This window comes from Babylonia areolata, chromosome 1 (assembly GCF_041734735.1).
Source record: "Babylonia areolata isolate BAREFJ2019XMU chromosome 1, ASM4173473v1, whole genome shotgun sequence".
Lineage (NCBI taxonomy): Eukaryota > Metazoa > Mollusca > Gastropoda > Neogastropoda > Buccinidae > Babylonia > Babylonia areolata.
The window spans coordinates 45,077,176-45,097,229 of NC_134876.1; the positions used below are offsets into that span (position 1 = coordinate 45,077,176).

A 20,054-nucleotide genomic window follows, 5' to 3' on the forward strand; every position below is an offset into this window, starting at 1 on the left:
CGTTAAACGCTTCAAAAGAATTAAAAATTCATCTCTTTCTCTCTCTCTCTCTCTCTCTCTCTCTCTCTCTCTCTCTATATATATATATATATATATATATATACACATATGTATATATAGGGAGAGATAGAAATAAAGAGTTAGGGGAGAAAGGAGGCAGGGGAAGAATGGTGTGGACTGAATATCAAATTATCAGTATCATACCATGCATAGAAATAGTGGTGAAATATCTTTAAAATGTATGCAAGAAGCACACAAGTCTTTCCACGTAGCTATCATTGAGAGCATGCACATGCACGCACATGCACACACACACACACACACACACACACACACTCTCTCTCTCTTTCTCTCTCTCTCTCACTCTCTAATTAAAATACAGAGAATATCACATTTTTTAAGTGCCTTTGCTTTTCTCATTTCTCTTTTCCATGAAACATGAGTGCAACCAGTCGTATTATTCTACAGTCAGTGATTCTGTCTCTCTCTCTCTCTCTTTCTCTCTGTCTCTGTCTCTGTGTCTCTCTCTGTCTCCACATCTTCACACGCCATTGTTTCATTCATTCAGGTTGTTTGTGAGGAATTCTGAAAGTGGCAAAGAATTATGAAGAAAACATTAGCTCAAGAAATTGTAAGTGCATCCCTGCATACACATATTTGCTTGAACATAGAGCACAAATATGCACACAAAACATGGCATTATGCAGACACACACACACAGACACAGACAGACGCACGCACACACACACGCACATTATACACAATAAGAAGAAGAAAACATTTTCTTTCACTATGCAATGACATTGTAGAAATGAATGATCAAACATAAAAGATCATTCTTTTTCCGATGAGATGATATTCCTTTAGAACTCTCTCTTTCTCTCTCTCTCTTCCATCAAAGGTTTTCTGGAGCAATTAATAGCAGCAGAACATGGCATGTTCTCACTTTCGCTTTCTCACTCATTGAAGTTGGGCTAATAATGGTTGTCACGTGTGAGGGACGGTCACTTCAAGCAGTCACATGGTGAGCCTCAGGATGACTTGCCGACTTATAGTGATATACATCCATGAGGCTAAACCCTAAGTAAACCCAACTCTTCCCACCCTCTTCTGGAAAGTAGCTTCAGGCCTAGCTGTTGGCTTGAAACAAGTGATGACTCCACTTTCCCCAATTCATTTCTTCTCTACTTTTTTTTTTTTTTTTTTCCTAGTTTTATTAAGTCCAGCAGCACTCCATACTATGTGTTGCCCAGTAATTGGCTCTGCTTACTGCATTATTGAGAAGAAGCCCTGGACCAGATACTAGAAACAATGCCCTCTCTCTTCAGATGAGTTGTCTTTTTCCCCATGACCATTGCAGGGCTAATGGCACAAATAACACATGGAAGCTTAAAAAAAAAGTATTGACCATGGGAGGCTGGAGTGTGTTTGTCATTGTGTGTGGTATCTGATTGGTTATATAAGACTTTTTAAGTGTTATTAAAGTTTGACTTTCAGTTCAACTTCAGGAGTCCATGGTTTGATCCTAGTTTGGTACCTGGTGGGTTAAAAGTTTTGTGGGTTTTTTTCTGGTCTCCTCAATCCAACACGCACAATTGACAGTGATCAGTAATAGTCAGAGTGATGACTTATTGTCTCTTAATCAAGTTAATAGAAGACTTTGTATGTTTTATCATCTTTAGTTTTGATAAGACTCTTGATGTTCACGTTTAAACTCTCCTTTTGGTTTCACTGACTGACAGTTCAAGAAAACACTTTAGCTTTGGTATCACTGATCATATCTATATACCAGACTAGTCACAGTTCTGTGTCTGATACAAACCTCCAAAAGTTTAAGTGAAATTTATATATATATATGTGAAAAGTCCTAAGTTCCATTGTTAGATTGTATTAAAGAATATGAACCTTTTTGTTTACATCAGTCACAGTATACTGTTGACAATATGATTCATGGTCAAATGGACCCAAGTACCAGGATAAAACAAGTTTGGCTAGCTGCACAAAAGAGAGCATTCATCTTCATTATAATGGGTGTGGGTTTTTTTTTAGCCTTTAGATTTGGTTAATGGTGGTGAAAGAGAAGATTTTGTGCAGTTGAGTTTTAATTAATTCTTTTTGTTTAATTAACAATGTAGATTGAATTACCCAAACAATACAGGCAGCAATGATCACACATGTTGGTTTGAAGTAGTTTGATTGTGAAGAAGAGCAAAAATTATTCAAGCAGCCATTTTTTTTCACTTTGTGTATTTCTTATTCTGTCTTGTCATGTGCAGTGGGTGATTGGGGTGGAGCTGGTAACACAGATGATGGAAATGAACCAAAGAAAAAGAAAAAGAGGAGTAGATGGAACACTAGTATTGAAGAGAAGACCGTGATCCCTGGCATGCCAACCACTATCCCTCCAAACCTTTCCAAGGAGCAGGAGCAGCAATACATTGGTAAGCTTCAGTCATTTCTTGAAAGTTGACATGTTTTGCCTGCTATATTTCATGTCCGTCTCACCAGTTTTAATTTTGAATTCTCTATTTAAAAAAACAAAAATACTCAGCTTTTGTTAAGTTTGATGTACATAACTATGAATTCTTTATCACATGTCCAATGTTTGTATTTTGCAGTTTACTGAAGTGTTTGAATTACTGGTAATGTATGATTAGTGACTAACACAACAGTAATATTTTAGATTTGATACGATTAAACCTTAATGGCGTGAAGCCGATAGGTTGTTAAACTTGTCTCTATCAGCCTTGCATTGCCTGGTCATATTTATGATATTAATATATGTTATGACATGCATGTGGGGTTAAAGCAGTATTGGTGGGTGTTTGTTATTGTTTGAAAAATGTTGTTATTTAATAAAACAGATTATTTTAAAAGTCATGAAGAGTTAGACATACTTTGCTAAAACGCAAAATCTCAGGGTTCTTGCAGAAACAGATTTATCCCTCAAGTTTGTTTTTTAGTACTTGGATGTACACTATAGTAAAGATATAAAAGAACAAGAAGCGAACAAATTGCTGTCAGCCATGCAATTAACTAGACATGTCTTTTCTGTTAAACTGTCTTAAACCAAAGTAAAAAACATCATCCTGTTTTATCAACACATTTTTAGGTAAGTCTGATCCAGTGTTCTGTGCATGATTAAAGCATTGTTTTCCTCCAACTCTTGTCTTCAGTTTCTGAGGCAGTCCCCCCAGCCCCCATACTCCACTTTCCCTCTTGATTTTTTCAATTTATTTGTTAGTGACAAAGGATCCTTGCAACAGAGACAAGGCTGTGTTGTTGGATCGCAGAAAGATCTATATAAGGCTGAAATTTGTTGTTGTCTTCTGCTTTATGTTTTTTTCATTTTCTTCTCTCTTTTTTTTTTTATAGGATGAAACCAGATCCTTTTAAACTATGCATCTTGATGAAGACCTGTTCACAAGTATTATTAGGATAGAAACCATTGTAAATCAATTTCTCTACACTATCTTTTTTTTTTTCTGTAGAGTGACCCTACTTTTTGATTGACTTGTTGATAGTATTCAAATTGATAGAAGCCATGGCAAAATTAGCCGATTCCCTTGTCATCAGCCAGTTCTGTCACTCTGACATGATCGTTCTCATAATTTATCTTATGTGAAAAAGCCATGAAGGAGGGCAGAACTGTGCCATCTATACATCTTTTCTTCTTTCATTTGGCCAGCATTTGTACTTCTACTTGTACATTTGATGAAATTTTTGTCTCAGTTAAATTGTTATGTTGCTTTTTTTTTTTTTTTTATAGTGTCATACAAAATTACTGAAAAATAATCTTGAATGTTGTTTCTTTTTATAGTGATCTAGAGAATTGTGGAAGCCTGAGTTAAAAATGAGAGAGAGATATATATATATATATATATAAAACTGCAGTAAGACTACTTAGGGGTTAGACTTGTGATGAGCTAAATTCTAATTATTATCATTTCAGTTAAGATAGATTATTTCATTTTTCTAGTCTGTTGGTGTATATGTTTTGTGTGTGTCTGTGTTTGCACATGTGTGTGTGCCAGCCAGTGAGTTTTAATATTTCTGTGTTGAAATGATTTGTTTTTAGTTTATGAAAAAAATGATTTTCTTTTCCAGTTATTTAGGTTTTTAACATTTAACTTGTTCAATCATTCTCATCTGCAATATTGTTCTTATGATTGTGATGAGTGTAAACATGACATGTTTTGGTATGATTCTTTGAATGTTATTCTGTGACTAAAAATCACTACTTCTCTTTCAGTTCATTTACAAATAGAGGAGATAACTCGTAAACTACGATCTGGAGACCTGGGCATCCCACCAAACCCTGAAGACAGGTGTGCAACTCAGAGGGGCCTCGTTTGCTGACCTAATCCTAATCTAATGGCGCTGACAAATTACAGCTTTAGCGTAACCAGAAGTGGAACTGCGGTGGTATACTGTGTGTCATTCATTATTCCTTTTGCAGACCAAAGAAGAGAAATTATATATTGTTTTAAAACAGGATGAAATAGGAATCAAGTTTTATATCACACTTTTAGACTAGTTTCATTAGTAATAGTAGCGCAGGTGATTGAGAGGGTTTGAGTACAGCCATACAATTTTTGCAAGATAATCAACATGCATTAAAATGGTACACGAATAGCACATAAGACTTTATAATAGGCAACATTTCCCAACAAACTATACATGTACAGATATTGCAATATCACAGTGTCTTGAAGAAACAAAGCAGAAGTTTGAAGCATATTATGTATTGAGCGATTTTTACAATTGTGAGAACATAAGATATTAAATACACTATAAAAAGTATAATTGTATAAAGTAGTTCATTGGTAGAACTAAAACTTAAGAGTCCCAAGAATCGAGGGTGAGAGCTAGGGGAGAGGTTGGCTCATTCTTTTTTGCCCACATATTTCCTTTCTGAAATCATTGAAGTTACATGTGTGGAGCACATTACAATGCATGCATCTAAATAGGAAAATATATGATTAATGGGTAAAAGGAAGCAAACGGGGTGTAAACCCACGATTTCTCGAAATCACATGATTTCTCTCAACCACAACTTTTCGCAATCCCCTGATTTCTCTTAAAGTGAGAGAAATGCATGGGATTGCAAGAAATATGGTCATTCCCCTCCCACGTTCTCTCTCAGTTGTGAGAAATTGTGGGGGGTGCCCCCACAATTTCTCACAATGTGTGAGAAATCATGGGAAGTCCCCCTTATTTTAATCAAAAATATTTCCCTTGTCGTGGGAGTTCAGTTTTTGTCATTTCCCAGTGCCAGTCTAAAATGAAAATCAGAGGAAAAGAAAAGAGAAAGAGGGGTGTGACGACAATGACGATAATAATAATAATGACAGTGGTGTATTGGAGACATCAGCAGTAATGACACTGAAACACATCTATTTATTGTATTTCAAATAAGATGGATCACTGCAATGCATTGACCTCATGGGAATCAATAGCAAACAATGAAATTAGGCAGTGTACATAACTCCAGAAATATGATATGATATGATATAATGTAATAAGACTTGGAACATCGAACCAAATCTTTCCTGGGGGATGTTGGGAATGACATCAAAATGATTCAACTCTCTACATAAATGTGATAGAAAAAAAGATGTTTCAAGATGCTTCATCCTCATGTAGAGAGCGTGAAAACTGGACCAAATAGTTTTGATTTAGTTGTTATGCAACCTTCTCTGTCACATTTATTTAGAATGTTCTTCATTTCATGCTTGCTCATTTGTTCATCTGTTTGTGTCAGTATCCTTTCGCATGTAAGACTGCACTGAAAATAGATTTTCAGTTTCATAGAAGACTCTCAGAACATGAAAATATTATTTTAAAACAGAGTGAAAGAAAAGAACAAATCAACCAGCCAAATAAACACAAGAGGAAACACACACTCTCTCTCTCTCTCTCTCTCTCTCTCTCTCACTCACTCACTCACGCACCCACTCACCCACACACTCACCCACACACTCGTACACATACACTTTTTTTTTTTTTTAAACCAGTACTGTGTCATCACCTCACTGTCTATTGTTGATGTCTTCGCCAACGCCACTGTCATCATGATCGTTGTCGTTGACCTCCATTTCTCGTTTCTTTTCCTCTCATTTTTCTCCTAGATTTGCATTTGAAAAAAACACAAACCCAACTCCAACGACAAAGGAAATATTTTTTATCAAAATAAGGGGGACTAGCCACGATTTCTCACACAAAGTGAGAGAAATTGCGAGAAACCGTGGGCTTACACAGGGTGTCATTGTATCGTTTGTAATTCAGCAGTTGTAAGTAGAATTATAATGTATGGAATTTTAAGCTACATGGGAAACTGATTTTCAGATAACCATGTATTCAGATCATGTTTGTTGTACATTGTGAACTGAAGATTTCTTTCCAGGATATTGTTAGGAGTGATCATTAAAAAAAATAATAATGAAAAATGTTTTCCTGCAGCCATGTATAAATTGTACAGGGTTAGATAATCTGAGAGTGAGACTTGTCATGATGCCTTGCTTTAATAGGTTTTTTTTAGTTGTTTTGTTCATTGATTCAGATTGCCTTTTTCAGCCATAAATCTTTTTTTTTAAAAATATTTTGTAACATTGTACTGAATGCATGTCACGTTCAGGCATATAGGAATTATCATAAACTCTGCAATTGACTTGCAGTACCACAGGAGTCTTTCCAGGTGTGATTGGCAACAAGTCTTGTTGAGAGAGACAAATATTGAAATAACTTAATAAATAAATGTGTATGCCGTTAAGTAAATAAGTCATTAACTGTCCTTGTAGATTGCCGTGATTATGCTAAGAATCAGTAAGATGATGTTATCTCTTCAGTTTTCTGTAGAGATTACAGATGATGTTCCTTGTCATGTGTAAGCTCAGCAATAATTAAAAAAATGAAATATTTGCTGGAAAATGTAAAAGAAATACTGAGAAAGAAGACTACTAAGGAAAGCATATATTCTGTATTGATCATTTGATGTACAGAAATTCAGTTATTTAACTGCCTGATCCTTTGAGTTGTAAACACAGGGGTTGAAATGTCTAGAAAAGATAACCAAATAAGTGAATAATATTCTTCATCCATTTTCATTTGAAAGAATCATCACTGGAATATTTTATAACATGTTAGCTAGGATATCTGATACAGCAGGTGGAAAATGTTTGTTATTTAGCAAGTCTAAGAGGAAGAAAATGAACAAGATCTTTGTTGAATTTGTTTTTCATTGATCATAAGAATTACATTATTGCCATTTCCCAATTTAGTATTCCCACTTTTCTTCCAGTCACATATTTACCCCTCTGTCTCTCACCTCTTCTTTAATCCTTTTGCTACCAAGGGAAATAAGATTAAAACGAAATCTATTTGCCATAGTTTTTTCACAGAAAATACAGGGTTTTTTTTTTCTCTTAAAATTCTGTGTGCTTTGTTATTGGATAGAGACCCATAAAAGTATATATTTTCTGAAAGTTTATTGAATAAAGAATAGAAAACATGTTATCCATTTTTTTTTTCCCCCCAAACACATGCAACTGTTTTGAAATCAGTGTTTAGTTTTTTGTCAGATTTTCAACTTGTTCATTACGAACATTAATCTGGTCATTTGCACAGTAAGATAATATAATCTGGACAAATGGATGAAAACTGTACATACAAATTGTACTTGAACAGTCACAATAAAAAAGAGACGTATACATGAATCAGTGTGACTGCTCTAAGTGAGAACAACATGGATGTGATTGTTCAATCATTTCAGTCAAATCAGTTTTCTTGAAGAAGAAAAAAAATAATGCCCATCAGTAAAGTCAGACCCCATAGCTGTTTCTTTTGGAACACATTTGTGTCTTGTCTATGCTGATAGTCTGGAGTACTTTTATTTTATAGAATTGTCTGATAATATGTCTGTCTTCTTCAGCTTTACGCACCAATTCTTTCTCAGTATCAGCTGAAGCAAGTGATTTTGGTGCATCTTGGATCGCACAGTTTGAGCCGGGTGTCCCCATTTTGGTGATTGATGACGAGCGAGTCAAACACAGCCAGTAACACAACCAAATCCTTCAAGTAAAGAACTATCTCATTACGTAGATGGGGTTTCTAGCTGTCAGTAAAATCTAGAAAGATACCCCAAGCTCTCGAGCTACCAGTGTTTTTGTCAGCAAACTCAATACAAACCAGGGAAAGGTCTGACTATATCAGTGACGAGTTATGCTGTCTCTGTGGCAGCGAAGCGTAGACTGCTTTGCTGACAAGGTATCTTGACATACAGGCAGCCAAGACTGGGTTAAGCGTATTTAATACTTTAGTCGTTTCAATGATTGGATACAGCAGGCAGTGATGGAATTTGTCATAGCTTCTTTGGTTTTTCATCTGTATAAAATTATTATATAGCGGTGATGAATACAATTGATTAGCTGGAGGTACCAGCATTAAAATGTTTCATTTTTTGCAGTTAGCATATCTTTCCATGGTTACTCCAAGTATGGATCCACCTATCTGGGTGGCTACAATCCCTTTTTTGTTGTGTTTGATATTGAACTTAGTTTTTAATCAGTGAAATTTCAGATTGTTTTAAAGTTTTAGATACATGTCTGTCCAGAATTTTACTGCATACAAGATTCTTTTAATGGCATGGCTGAATGAATCCACACCACAACCACCTCCAAAAATAAAACAATAGCAGGAGCAACAGCAGCAGCAACAACAACAACATTAACAGCAACAAAACAACCCCAACACATTTGCTATGGTTTGAAAAGCATTCCTATTGATCTGGAAGAGGGTCTAAATGAATATTATTTGTTCTGACGAATGAGAATTTTGTTTTTTATAAAATCTGTAATACAAAAAAAAAAGAAAAAAAAAAAGAAAGAAAGAAAAGAAAAAAAAGCAAGCAAAAAAGTGGTTGGAGCAGTAAATCATTGCTTTTCCCTTTGTTGTGTCTGTGGCCTTTTATTATTTTTTTTTTTTTTTTTTTTTTTTTTTTTAGTAAGTGATTTATTATCATTCTTTTTAGGGGATTAGGGGAGAGGATGTAAATCAAGAGGATGGGTTTTAACTGATTTGTTAATATACGCAGGTGTGGTATTGATATAGATGTTTTTGGGTAATTCAATTAAATGATTTTTATTTCCAGGATTCAAGTGGCTAATAAAGAATAGAATTGATGTTTCAGTTTTGTCTTGATCTAATTACTATCTCCATAGGGCTGCTTTGGTGGAAGGCTGTCCCAATTCTGCAAAAGTTATATAATCAGTTTGGTTCTAATACTCCTGCTATTGGTTCTCTGTGCTGTTTCTTCTGAATGTGTTTTTATTCAAGATTCAATACAGAATGACAGGGAGTGGTGGCCTCCAAGACTGAATTAAATGATTCTCACATTAATCCTATCATGTTGAAAGATACAGTGAACTGACATATGGGTGAAAATCATTTACATTCCAGGTACTAGCATCATTTCTAAATGTGCTCTTTTTTCATGTTTCTGTGTTTGAAGACTGTTTTCCTAATAGGGAGACTCAGGAGATATCAGCAAAGCAACTCTAGTCCTCTGTATTGATGTGCATTTCTCGTCTGTGGATGTGTCTGCAAGGATTCTGTTGCCTTGTGAAGTTTACAGTTGACTGAAAGCTTGTCATGAAGCATCGGATCCAGTGTGAAGCTGCACATGCTGTTTATTGTTAACAAAAAATGAAGCTTGACACTGAATCCATCACAGAAATGATCAACTGCAATGATGAAACATCAAAGTTAGTTTGTTTGTTTTTTTGTTACCTTTTTTTTTTTTTAATGAAAAAATTTGACTGCAGGAATGTCCAAATCCACATGACTAAAAGCAGAAACTGGGTCATTGCAGGATGGTTAAAATCAAAATGATGTAATCAAAGAAGAGAATACAAAGTGACAAGGCACTTAGGATGGACACTTTATAGTGTTTCATCCTGTAGGGACATCTTTGGACAAGCAGCTTATGTGCAGCTTTCTGAGTTTCAGTATCAGCAGATGCAGTGCTGTTTACCAGAAGTATGCTCTTTTGGATGAAGTATTCTAAAGTGTACATTCCAAGTATCCAGTTACATTGTAACATTACCCCCACCCCCTGCCCCCCCTCCATCCCCCCAAAAAAAACAACCACCCAAAAAACAAAACAAAAAAACACCAGAAAAAACCCAAAATAAAACAAAAACAAACACCCAGCCTTCTTTAGTATTTGCATGCATAGATTTTGTCTCTAATCATGTAGTGTGGGGGTGGGGTGGGGGATATGAAATGCACATAAGTGTTCCAAAGTTCTCTGATTTTCTAACTTTTAAAAACATATTTAAAAAAAAAATATTTATCTTGGTACTGAGGATCAATCTAAAATGATGGTCAGCAGTATGTGTATGATCTCATGTTGTTGTTTTTTGGTGACGATTGGTTATACCATTTTTCTCAGCTGGTACCATTTACTTTGTCTGTGTGGGAAAAGCAGTATTTATTATTGGTAGCGTCTAAGTTTTACTAGTCAGTAATAAAGTGCCACTATTATGGATGTTACAGAGCAATTAATTCATTTCAAATGTTTGTATTAATTGACTTAACTGCATGATTGAAGCTGTAAGTTTTCATTAGTTAAAACTAAATCATGACAAAGTGAAATGGTAGTTAGCTAAAATCTGTGTTGGAGTTCTGTTGTAATTCAGAGCAGCTTTCATATTGTTGCATTGACAACCAGTTCTCTGATGTGCAGTTACTCTGTTAATGACTGTCCACTTCACTGATCAGCTATTACATGTTCTCAGCTAACTTTCAAGAACCCAACAATAATGGCCACAGTGGAGGACAGAATGAGGGATGCATTGCCTCCAAACTTAAAAAAAAAATTTAATTGAATTAAAAAAAACAAACAAACAAAAAAACAGACTTATCCTTTATAATTCTTGTGTTTCACAAAAATACATAGTTTATTGATTCCTGGCATAGGTGGTATGATCAGAACATTTGTTGATTCCTAACACTGCATAAATCGTTTTTGAGGTATTGACTTGCATGTATAAACAGTGGGATTTGTGAAGTCACCTAAACGTTGTGTGGATTAATGGTTTGCCTGAACATTGTCTGGTGAATACATGTGTGTCTGTGTGTATTAAAAATGGTTTGCTTGAACATTGTCCATTTATCAGCAGTCTTCTATGATGATAGATACCAACATTTTGCTCTGAAACACATTGCATATCAGTGAAAGCAATAACAATAAATATTTTTGCAACATGTTTTGTTGGAAAATGTTTTCCTAGGAACATTATTATAGTAACATATATCACATAGTTGAAGCTGTACAACTTTGAACACATATCAGGGTAAAAGTTTGTAAAAAGGAAAAGATTCAGTATTGATATTTGTTATCATAGCATATTTTACAAGAGTCTTGTTTAACAGGTCTTGACACCATGATGATCCATGTTAGACACTTTAAGTTTGCAACAGTGAGGTATCTGGTCTTGCCTCTAGCTTTTTAACTAGCTTAAAGGATGTGGAACCAGAAGTTCATGCAATTGCCAGAGAAAAAACAGATACAAAAGTAGAATAAAAGTGCATACCTGAATGTCTGTATGCAGATTAACAGTGACCCAAACTGTTACCTGATAGTATTGCAGATTTTTTTTTCCCCTTGATATTCAAGCATCAAGGCAGAACATTTTTTGCTGAAAATTTACCAAATGACATGATGCAGATCCTGCAGTGACCAAAAGTGCCTTTTATTTTAAAGTGCCTCTTCCAGTTTAGTTAGAGGATAGGTATGCCTAATTGCGAATGGTCTAGTCGACCGGCTGAACGTGTGTACTGTAAAGATTACATGTCGTAGGATAGTCAAACGTAATTCTTTTGTTTTTGAAGGCTTTCTCCAACTGGTTGCATTAGGAAAAGTTCATCTGCTCATTTTAATGTTTTGTTGACGTTTGAAATAGCAAGAATGCCTGAGGGTAAATGCGAACGGGCGAGTCCAATTGCAAACGATGGCTTTTGGTACATGTAGACAATTAGAAGCAGGTCTTTAACTCATTAGACGTAACATATTGTTGGAACATCGCACCAGACTGTTGTATTGTTGGTTTTGATCACACATGCACACAAACACAGACAGACATTTAAACACACGCCCTCCGCACCGCACACAAACACATCCTTTTGCGAGTGCTCAATAACTGTGCAGCATCGTTCGCAAATAGACTCGCGTCAAAATATCTTATGGTCTAATTGCAGATGACACTATTTTGCAGATTCCTGTCAAAACTGACGTTCTGATCTGTCACCAATATGCTTTCTTGAATTCTCCCAGCACTGGTAATGCGCATTCAACATATCCGATCAGATCAACTGTTTTAGACTTGTCAGAGTTCAAGTCCTACAACTTGCTCCCCTTGATTTCAGGATTTTTAGAGCACGTTTGAAACTTTGGTCGACAGTGGTGCGCAAAGAGAAGAAAGAGGGCAGAAATATCCAGAAATAGCTGATGTTTGACTGGTTCTTTGAAATGGATATTCATTAAGGTATTACAAAAAGGTCGAAGCAGATGTTAAATTGTGAATTGCAACCATTAAGAACGCTTCATAGTGGGGCGGTATACGAATCGTTTGCAATTACACGCTGTTCGCAGTTACCTTTACCTACCCTAATTGTGGTGGATTGAGTATCATGTGTGCGCTAAAGGTATTTTTTACCTCTTTCTTTCAACAGTCCCAGAATTTATGGAAATTTGTCATAGGATTGCTTTTTTTTGTTTTGTTTTGTTTTCTTTTCTTCTGCCAATTCACTTGCTGGAACTAATTCCCATCAGCTCTTGATAATGTGCATTTGACAGGATACCTGGTCATATATTTGTTCACAGAAATGTAATGTTACCCAGCCAACTACATTTCAAGGCTGTTTTAGTAGAAACTGTACAGAAAAGATCAGTCAGTCTGTTATGGTCTTTATGTCATTTAGGACAGGCTGTGATTAAGTCACTTTGTGCCAAAATGTAAAGTTTCTGCTTACTGGCAGTTTTGTAGTAGCCCCAGTTGGGACTGTTGGCTGGATGGTAATGGTGATGTCTTGGGTCAGAGCATATTCGTTTATTTCTTTATTCAATGGCCTTCATCATCTTTCTCTCAAATGGCCTTAATTTTCTTCCCATGTCTCCTGTAGAATGATGTTTCCAGCTGTATGTAACACTCGTCCAAACAGTCTGCATTTTCATCATCAGTTGTGGCCCAATTCAATAGTCTGCTTGCCTGAGAAAATTCACTTCTTCAGTTCTCACATTATTACTAGCATCAGAAAAAAAGATCTCGGATATTTGCCTGCACACCAAGCAGTAACCTTTCTCTCCCCCCTATTTTTACAGACTTTTGTTATGCCTTCACGCATTGCATGTTAGTAACAGATCAATTAAGAAAATTGGCTGAGATATCCTTGCTAATACATCTTTACATATGCACATTTGCACATTTAGTCTCTGAGCCAGCCCACCTTTTATTATCTCCTTTTTTTTTTCATTTGTTATTTTAAGATGAAATTTTGAAAACGAAATGATTGAAATCCGGTAGGTAATTTGTCTCCTTTTTTTCTCTCTTTTAAAAAAACAAAACAAAAACAAACTGTTGAAACTGTTTCTCTTAAAACAGATGCAAAACGTTTTGCTCAGCATCCAAACCTACACAAGACCAGTGTTTTGGGGTTTTTTTGGTTTTTTTGTTAAGGTTCTATTGTGTGTTCACTGTTAAGGTTTATGTCTTTCAGATCGCCATCTCCAGAACCTATCTACAGTAATGATGGTAAAAGAATGAACACGAGGGAATACCGCACACGTAAAAAACTGGAAGATGAACGACATCAGCTGGTGTTAGAGGCCTGGAAATACAACCCAAATTATAGACCACCTGCAGACTACAAGTAAGTTGCTTCATCCATTCAGGGGATTGGTTTTGTGTGTTTTAGAAATGATAACTATTTTCAGTAGATATGCTTGAAATGATTGTAGCATGGACTGTTTTGATCAAAATGTTTTCCTGTCTCTTGTTGATACTTCTTTTTTCTGTTAAAGATCCTCTCTTCTCCTATTTAAGACAAATATTTTTTTTGTATTGCATAGTTTTTGATTGGTTATTAGCCAATTTTTAATGAATAATATTTTGCTTTTTTCTTCTTGTCATTTTTTTTGGGTGGGGGGTGAGGGGGACAGCACTTCAGATTATCATAGCAGAATAGAAATGATCAGTTGACAAAAAAACTGTATTGTGAAATCTTCATTGCATGAGAATTCATTGAAGGTGATTGATATAATCATATACTGATATAGTAAGGGGCTGTACAAGTACAATTATTGGACATTTTCCTAACTTTCTTTGGTTATTGTGAGAGCTTAACCTACAACATGCTTTCAGCCAAGAGTTTTTCCCCCCATGGGGATGCCGGGGGTCTTTCAGTATAAATAGCATCCCCGCCTGCGGGAAATTATGTGCTAGAAATTTCCTCTTTTCTATCACTCTCTTCATTCCTCAGCATGGCCTAGTGGCTAGTCTTATTTGCCCTAAGGAGCTAAACGGTTGGGATACTGTGTCATGAACTATGTTTTGTGGGTTTGTCTTAGTGTTGTTGTTGTTTTTGTAGATGTGACAGTTATGTGTAGTGTTGACGCATTTGAGCATTTGTATGGTTTTACAGTCCTGATATGGCCCTGTGCAGTCGGCTAGACTATAAGCAAAAAGAAAAACAAGAACCAGTGATTCTATATATTTAATTTTTCTTTGAGACTTGTGGTGTGTGGGATTAGATGATTATTTTTTTTAATTTGGCAGAGCTCCAATCATCCGTGTGAGCGACAAAGTGATGATCCCACAGGAGGAACATCCAGACATCAACTTCGTTGGACTGTTGATTGGGCCACGTGGAAACACCTTAAAAAATCTTGAAAAAGAGGTAACTGGGTTTGTCAGAGAGCATGTGTGTGCGCGGATGAGTGTGCGTTTGGGTGTGCATGTGACAGAATGTTGCCTTGCAAATGGACTATTTGGACTTTGAGTTATGTTCAAGGTTACACTTATGAAGAATGCAAAAGGCGCTGAGGCCATCAGATAGCACCATAATGTGCTATGCATATAATATGCACTGACAGCCACATAAAACCATCCTGTGAGAAAACACTGGAAAAACAGTGTCTCTGTTTTTAACTGTCAGTGTTGGTGAATTGAAGAAATATAGCCCCAATGATCATGAAATTTATGGAAATTATCATGAAACTGTACTTTTCTGTGTTTGTGTCTTATGTGTGTGCTATTAAGTTGATTGTAGGATGGAGGGGGTGAACTGATCAAGTTAAAGCAAAGAATGATGAATGTGTGTCATGTATGGAAAGCTTCAGTGCAAACAGAAAACAGTGGATACATGTGTACCTTTGCTCTTTACAGACTGGTGCAAAAATCATCATTCGTGGCAAGGGTTCTGTGAAAGAGGGCAAGATTGGACGCAAAGATGGCAAGCCTTTGCCAGGGGAGGACGAACCATTGCATGCCTACATTACAGCAAACAATGCAGAAAATGTACAGAAAGCCGTGGAGAAGGTGAGGAAAATATAAGTGCTCTTTAATTTCAAGAGATCCTTAAGGAACAGAAATACTCAGTTACATGTACCAGTACTTATGATCTGTTGATAAAACCAAATGATGGATTTTTATCTAAGCCAATGCAGTAAAATGTCAGGAAGTTTTGTTGATGTTGAGGGAGAATGGGGGGAAGGAGGAATCAGGTGAATGAATGACCATGAACTTGTCTGATAGAGGAAAATTTGATTGTGCAGATCAAGGAGATCATTCGTCAAGGCATTGAAGTTCCAGAAGGGCAGAATGACCTGCGTCGGCAGCAGCTTCGAGAGCTGGCTCTGTTGAATGGCACACTAAGGGAAAATGATGGATTACAGTGAGTGCACTTTAAATCTGTCACATTGGTGTAAATGAATTTTAGTCCTGATTTTAACTGTGCAAAAAATGGCAGTTGATGCAGTCTTTCTAGCCATACTGGAATTTGTTTGAAGCAGTAAATTTTGGTGGTGGTTGATCCCTGTACATTGCGCATGCACACTTAGTGATTACAATATTTAAAAAAAATTTTTAATATTGTATTCAGGATAAAATCTCTTTGAATCATGAAACTTTTTTGATACCTGGTCAGTATAAAGTAATAGCTTCTGTCCAACAGAAATTGTGTATTTTTCTAAATTGTTTATGCATGATTTAAAAACCAGTGCACAAGCAATACTTGGGCTTAGGATGCAGTGTGTTTTTCTATTTCATTGGATGGATGTTGATTTTTTTTTAAAAACCAACAGAATGTTGCCAGTTGAACAGTTGCCATTTTAGTCATGTGCCTTGTAGAAAAATGCGACCAAGAGACCCCAAAGTTGGAACTTCATTCTCCAAGCTGTCTGATTACAGGAAACTGAAGCAGATCCAAGAAGCGCAAAATATTGTCACAAACACCATCCTATGTACCGTTTGTGGGGGTGCTGGACACATTGCTCAGGACTGTAAGGAAAAACGGTGAGTTGTTTTTTCAGATGATTGCTTTCATTTATTGCTTTGTTTAAATTCCCCTTATACATGCAATATTCTCTGTTACCTTTTGAAAAATCCTCTTGTCAATACAAGTAACTATTTTAAACTCTTTTTGCTCTGCTGACTCCTTTTCTGCCTTTCACTGTTGACTAAAAACTTGTCTTCCAGAACCTATCTGTAAGCACTCTTGGTTTCCCACTTTTCCAATACTGCCCCATGCCTCTCAACTCATTCTCATGTATGAGGAATGAGAGAGGGGTGGGGGAGAGAGTGGTCATAAGCGGTTTATGTAATTAGTAACTTTTTCTTTAATGTAAAGCACTGAGCTCTCACAGATGAAGGCCGCTATACATATGTACATTATTATTGTTATTATACTAGTAGTGGTAGTAGTAATAGTGTACCAAATTCTTTTATTTGAAGCCATTAAAGTGTCTTGAGTCTTGTCTTGAGTTCTTTATCAGTGTAGATTTTTCAGCTGTTTTGTTTGTTTTAGGTCAATTATAAAATTTGTTTGGAAGGAATCCTAAGTAATCCTGCAAGTGCATTTGAAAAAAAAAAGTCGAACAAGAATATCATACACACAAAGTTAATGGAAACTGATATTACCATTTTGTTTTTTAGCTTAGTGTACTTCTTTTCATTCCTAAAGACATCTGTTTTATTTTGTACTTAACATGATAGCAACCTATTAAAATGATACTTTGATCATTTTCAAACTTTTATGGAAGTCTACAGAAGCAAGGCAGGTGATGATGAAAAAGTGTGCATTACAATCAGCACATCTGATACCTACGACGGGCGCAATAGCCGAGTGGTTAAAGCGTTGGACTGTCAATCTGAGGGTCCCGGGTTCGAATCTCGGTAACGGCGCCTGGTGGGTAAAGGGTGGAGATTTTTCCGATCTCCCAGGTCAACATATGTGCAGACCTGCTAGTGCCTGAACCCCCTTCGTGTGTATACGCAAGCAAAAGATCAAATACGCACGTTAAAGATCCTATAATCCATGTCAGCGTTCGGTGGGTTATGGAAACAAAAACATACCCAGCATGCACACCCCCGAAAGCGGAGTATGGCTGCCAACATGGCGGGGTAAAAACGGTCATGCACGTAAAAGCCCACTCGCGAAAATACGAGTGAACGTGGGAGTTGCAGCCCACGAACAAAGAAGAAGAAGAAGATCTGATACCTACACAGAAATTTTTTTTTTTATAACCTTTTTTTTTTTTTTTTTTTTTTTTGATTCTTGCATGGCATGCCTTTGTGAATTAGATTTGTTTCACTGGAATAGTGTTTTGGGGCATGCACTTTTTATTTCGGGAATTTCTTTAAGATGTGTTTGAGTACAGATTCAAGGCAAGGCCTCTGTGGTACTTTAGCCTTTAGACATTATGATCAGTGGAGTTCTCTGATGTTGTTAAAAATCTTTTATTAGCATTCCTGTTCTGAGGGACAGTGATTGTACCTGGCATGGCTTAAAACTATATGGATATATTTGATTATAAACAAGGTGCAGTATTTAGGATATGTTGGACACTTCAGCAAGAGTACTGGGTGATGTGGCATTATTAGTTAAAAATAAATAGATAAATAAATGAATGAGTAAAGTAAGAGTGAATGTTGAGAAACATTATTCAGTTATGGAAATGACAGATGAAATTCTTTTGCTTTCAGACCAGGAGACACATTCAGGATGAGTCAGATCCAGACACCAACTGACCGTGCAAAGATGGACAGTGAGGTAAGCAGCTACATATTTTTGATAGGCAATTTGAAACTGCTGAGAAAAGTCATGACTATTTTGATTGTTTTTCAGGTTTGACTTGAATGTGAACACAGAAATGAATTGTGTTTAGTGACCTTTGTTGCAACCCTGTTTGTATACATCTGCAATATCTATTGCATTGTTACTTTTTTATGCAAGTGCAATTGCAGCAAGATGAATTATGCTTTGCAAACAATAAATGCAGACCAGACCCTTCCTGTTATTTAGCTATTCAGTTCAGAAAAAAAAGTTCTTCAGTGTTGGATATGATTTATAAATGATTTCTATTGATTTTTAAAAACTGCTCATACAGATTTTACCTACATCTTGCTGTTTCCTTGCAAGAGAGAAAGGTCAGATTGTGGAGCATTAAGTGTTTGAAACTGAGAGTTAATAGGTTAACACAGGACAGAAGAATAATGTGTATACTAATTACTTGTGTGTGTGTGTGTGTGTGCAGTACATGTCATTGATGGCAGAGCTGGGTGAAGGACCACCACCGAAATCTACCCCAGCACCTACCCCTCCAGTGCAGCGCCCTCCTCTCTTCCAGAACCAGATGCCTCCAAATCCTATGGTGAGCACTCCTCTGCAGTCTCTCAGAATTTTTTTTAGCTCATGTGTATAAACAAAGTGAGTCTTGTGTAACAAGCCTTTTCCGGTTAGTATGAGTGTTCGAGTGAAAACAAATTCAGTTTCTCCGTACATACTTTGTCAGCGCCACATTTGGCTTTGAATAGAAGTAAGAAAACAAAAGTTTCCACACATTCTAATAATTATAGGGTTGCAAGTGTTCCAGGTGGTATAAATTTTATTTGATTTGCCTCTTGATCAGCATGGTTTTCTTCCAATTGTTTCCAGATCATGTGTGATTAGGAGAATTAGTATATCATTAAGTTGCAGTTTTTAGACAATATGACATTCATTTCTTGTCTGCAGTCAAAAGAAAAAGAAAATTTTAGATGGAATACATTAACTGCACCATCTGCTTGTTTATAGCATGTCAGTATTGTAAAGAGGAAGGCTACCAGGAGAAATATTGCAAAAGTATTTCTATATTTTTGAGTCATACAGACTTGATATTCATTTTTCTATATTTCCTAAGCCTGCTAACACACTTAGCATTAATCGCTCAGCATTAATCACCCATGAAATCCCTTGTCAAGGGGAAGAACTCTTGCAATTTTTGATAGTGGGTAATTATAAACATTGATTAAAAATATAATTACCTTCTTCTGTTGCACATATTTATTTTTCCTCAATTCTACACATAATTAAGTTGCAAAAGAATTTTTGTTTCCAGGCTCATGTTGCTTTGTATTTACGCACACACAAAAATAAGTGTCAAATTTGATGGTCAACTTTGAAAAAATTTCTTTTAATTACAGAATTATTTTCTTTGAAATAAGTTTATCTGGTCTGCAGTGTCTTCTAACACATCTTTTTATTCTGTTTCTTACTCAACTTGAATTGCAACAATGAACATGTTGATTTTTATGTTCTTTTTATTTTGAGGGAAAATGTGTTTTCCTGTGATTGTGAAGAGAAAAACAACAGCAAACAAACAAAAACAAACAACAACCCTATCTCACATGTAATTTCTCCATAATGACAAGAAAAATATAATCCATTGAACTAGCAAAATTAGGAAGATTGTGCAGAACGCCAATAAGTATCAGTGCAATCAATGACAGATAGTATCG

General features: G+C 36.0%; 1 protein-coding gene across 2 annotated transcripts in view; it reads left to right on the forward strand.

Moving 5' to 3' along the window:
• The window catches only part of LOC143283386 (splicing factor 1-like), a 40,110-nt gene that overhangs the window by 3,551 nt on the left and 16,505 nt on the right, over positions 1–20,054 (forward strand). The window contains exons 2-10 of one of the 2 annotated variants that reach the window (XM_076589600.1): positions 2,277–2,441; positions 4,253–4,328; positions 13,777–13,929; positions 14,835–14,955; positions 15,444–15,596; positions 15,833–15,951; positions 16,467–16,571; positions 18,261–18,327; positions 18,812–18,928. In XM_076589600.1, coding sequence (XP_076445715.1) covers positions 2,277–2,441; positions 4,253–4,328; positions 13,777–13,929; positions 14,835–14,955; positions 15,444–15,596; positions 15,833–15,951; positions 16,467–16,571; positions 18,261–18,327; positions 18,812–18,928 — 1,076 coding nt within the window. Of the gene's footprint in view, positions 1–2,276; positions 2,442–4,252; positions 4,329–13,776; positions 13,930–14,834; positions 14,956–15,443; positions 15,597–15,832; positions 15,952–16,466; positions 16,572–18,260; positions 18,328–18,811; positions 18,929–20,054 lie in introns of those variants that run through there. The other variant, XM_076589607.1, reaches the window with a different exon arrangement.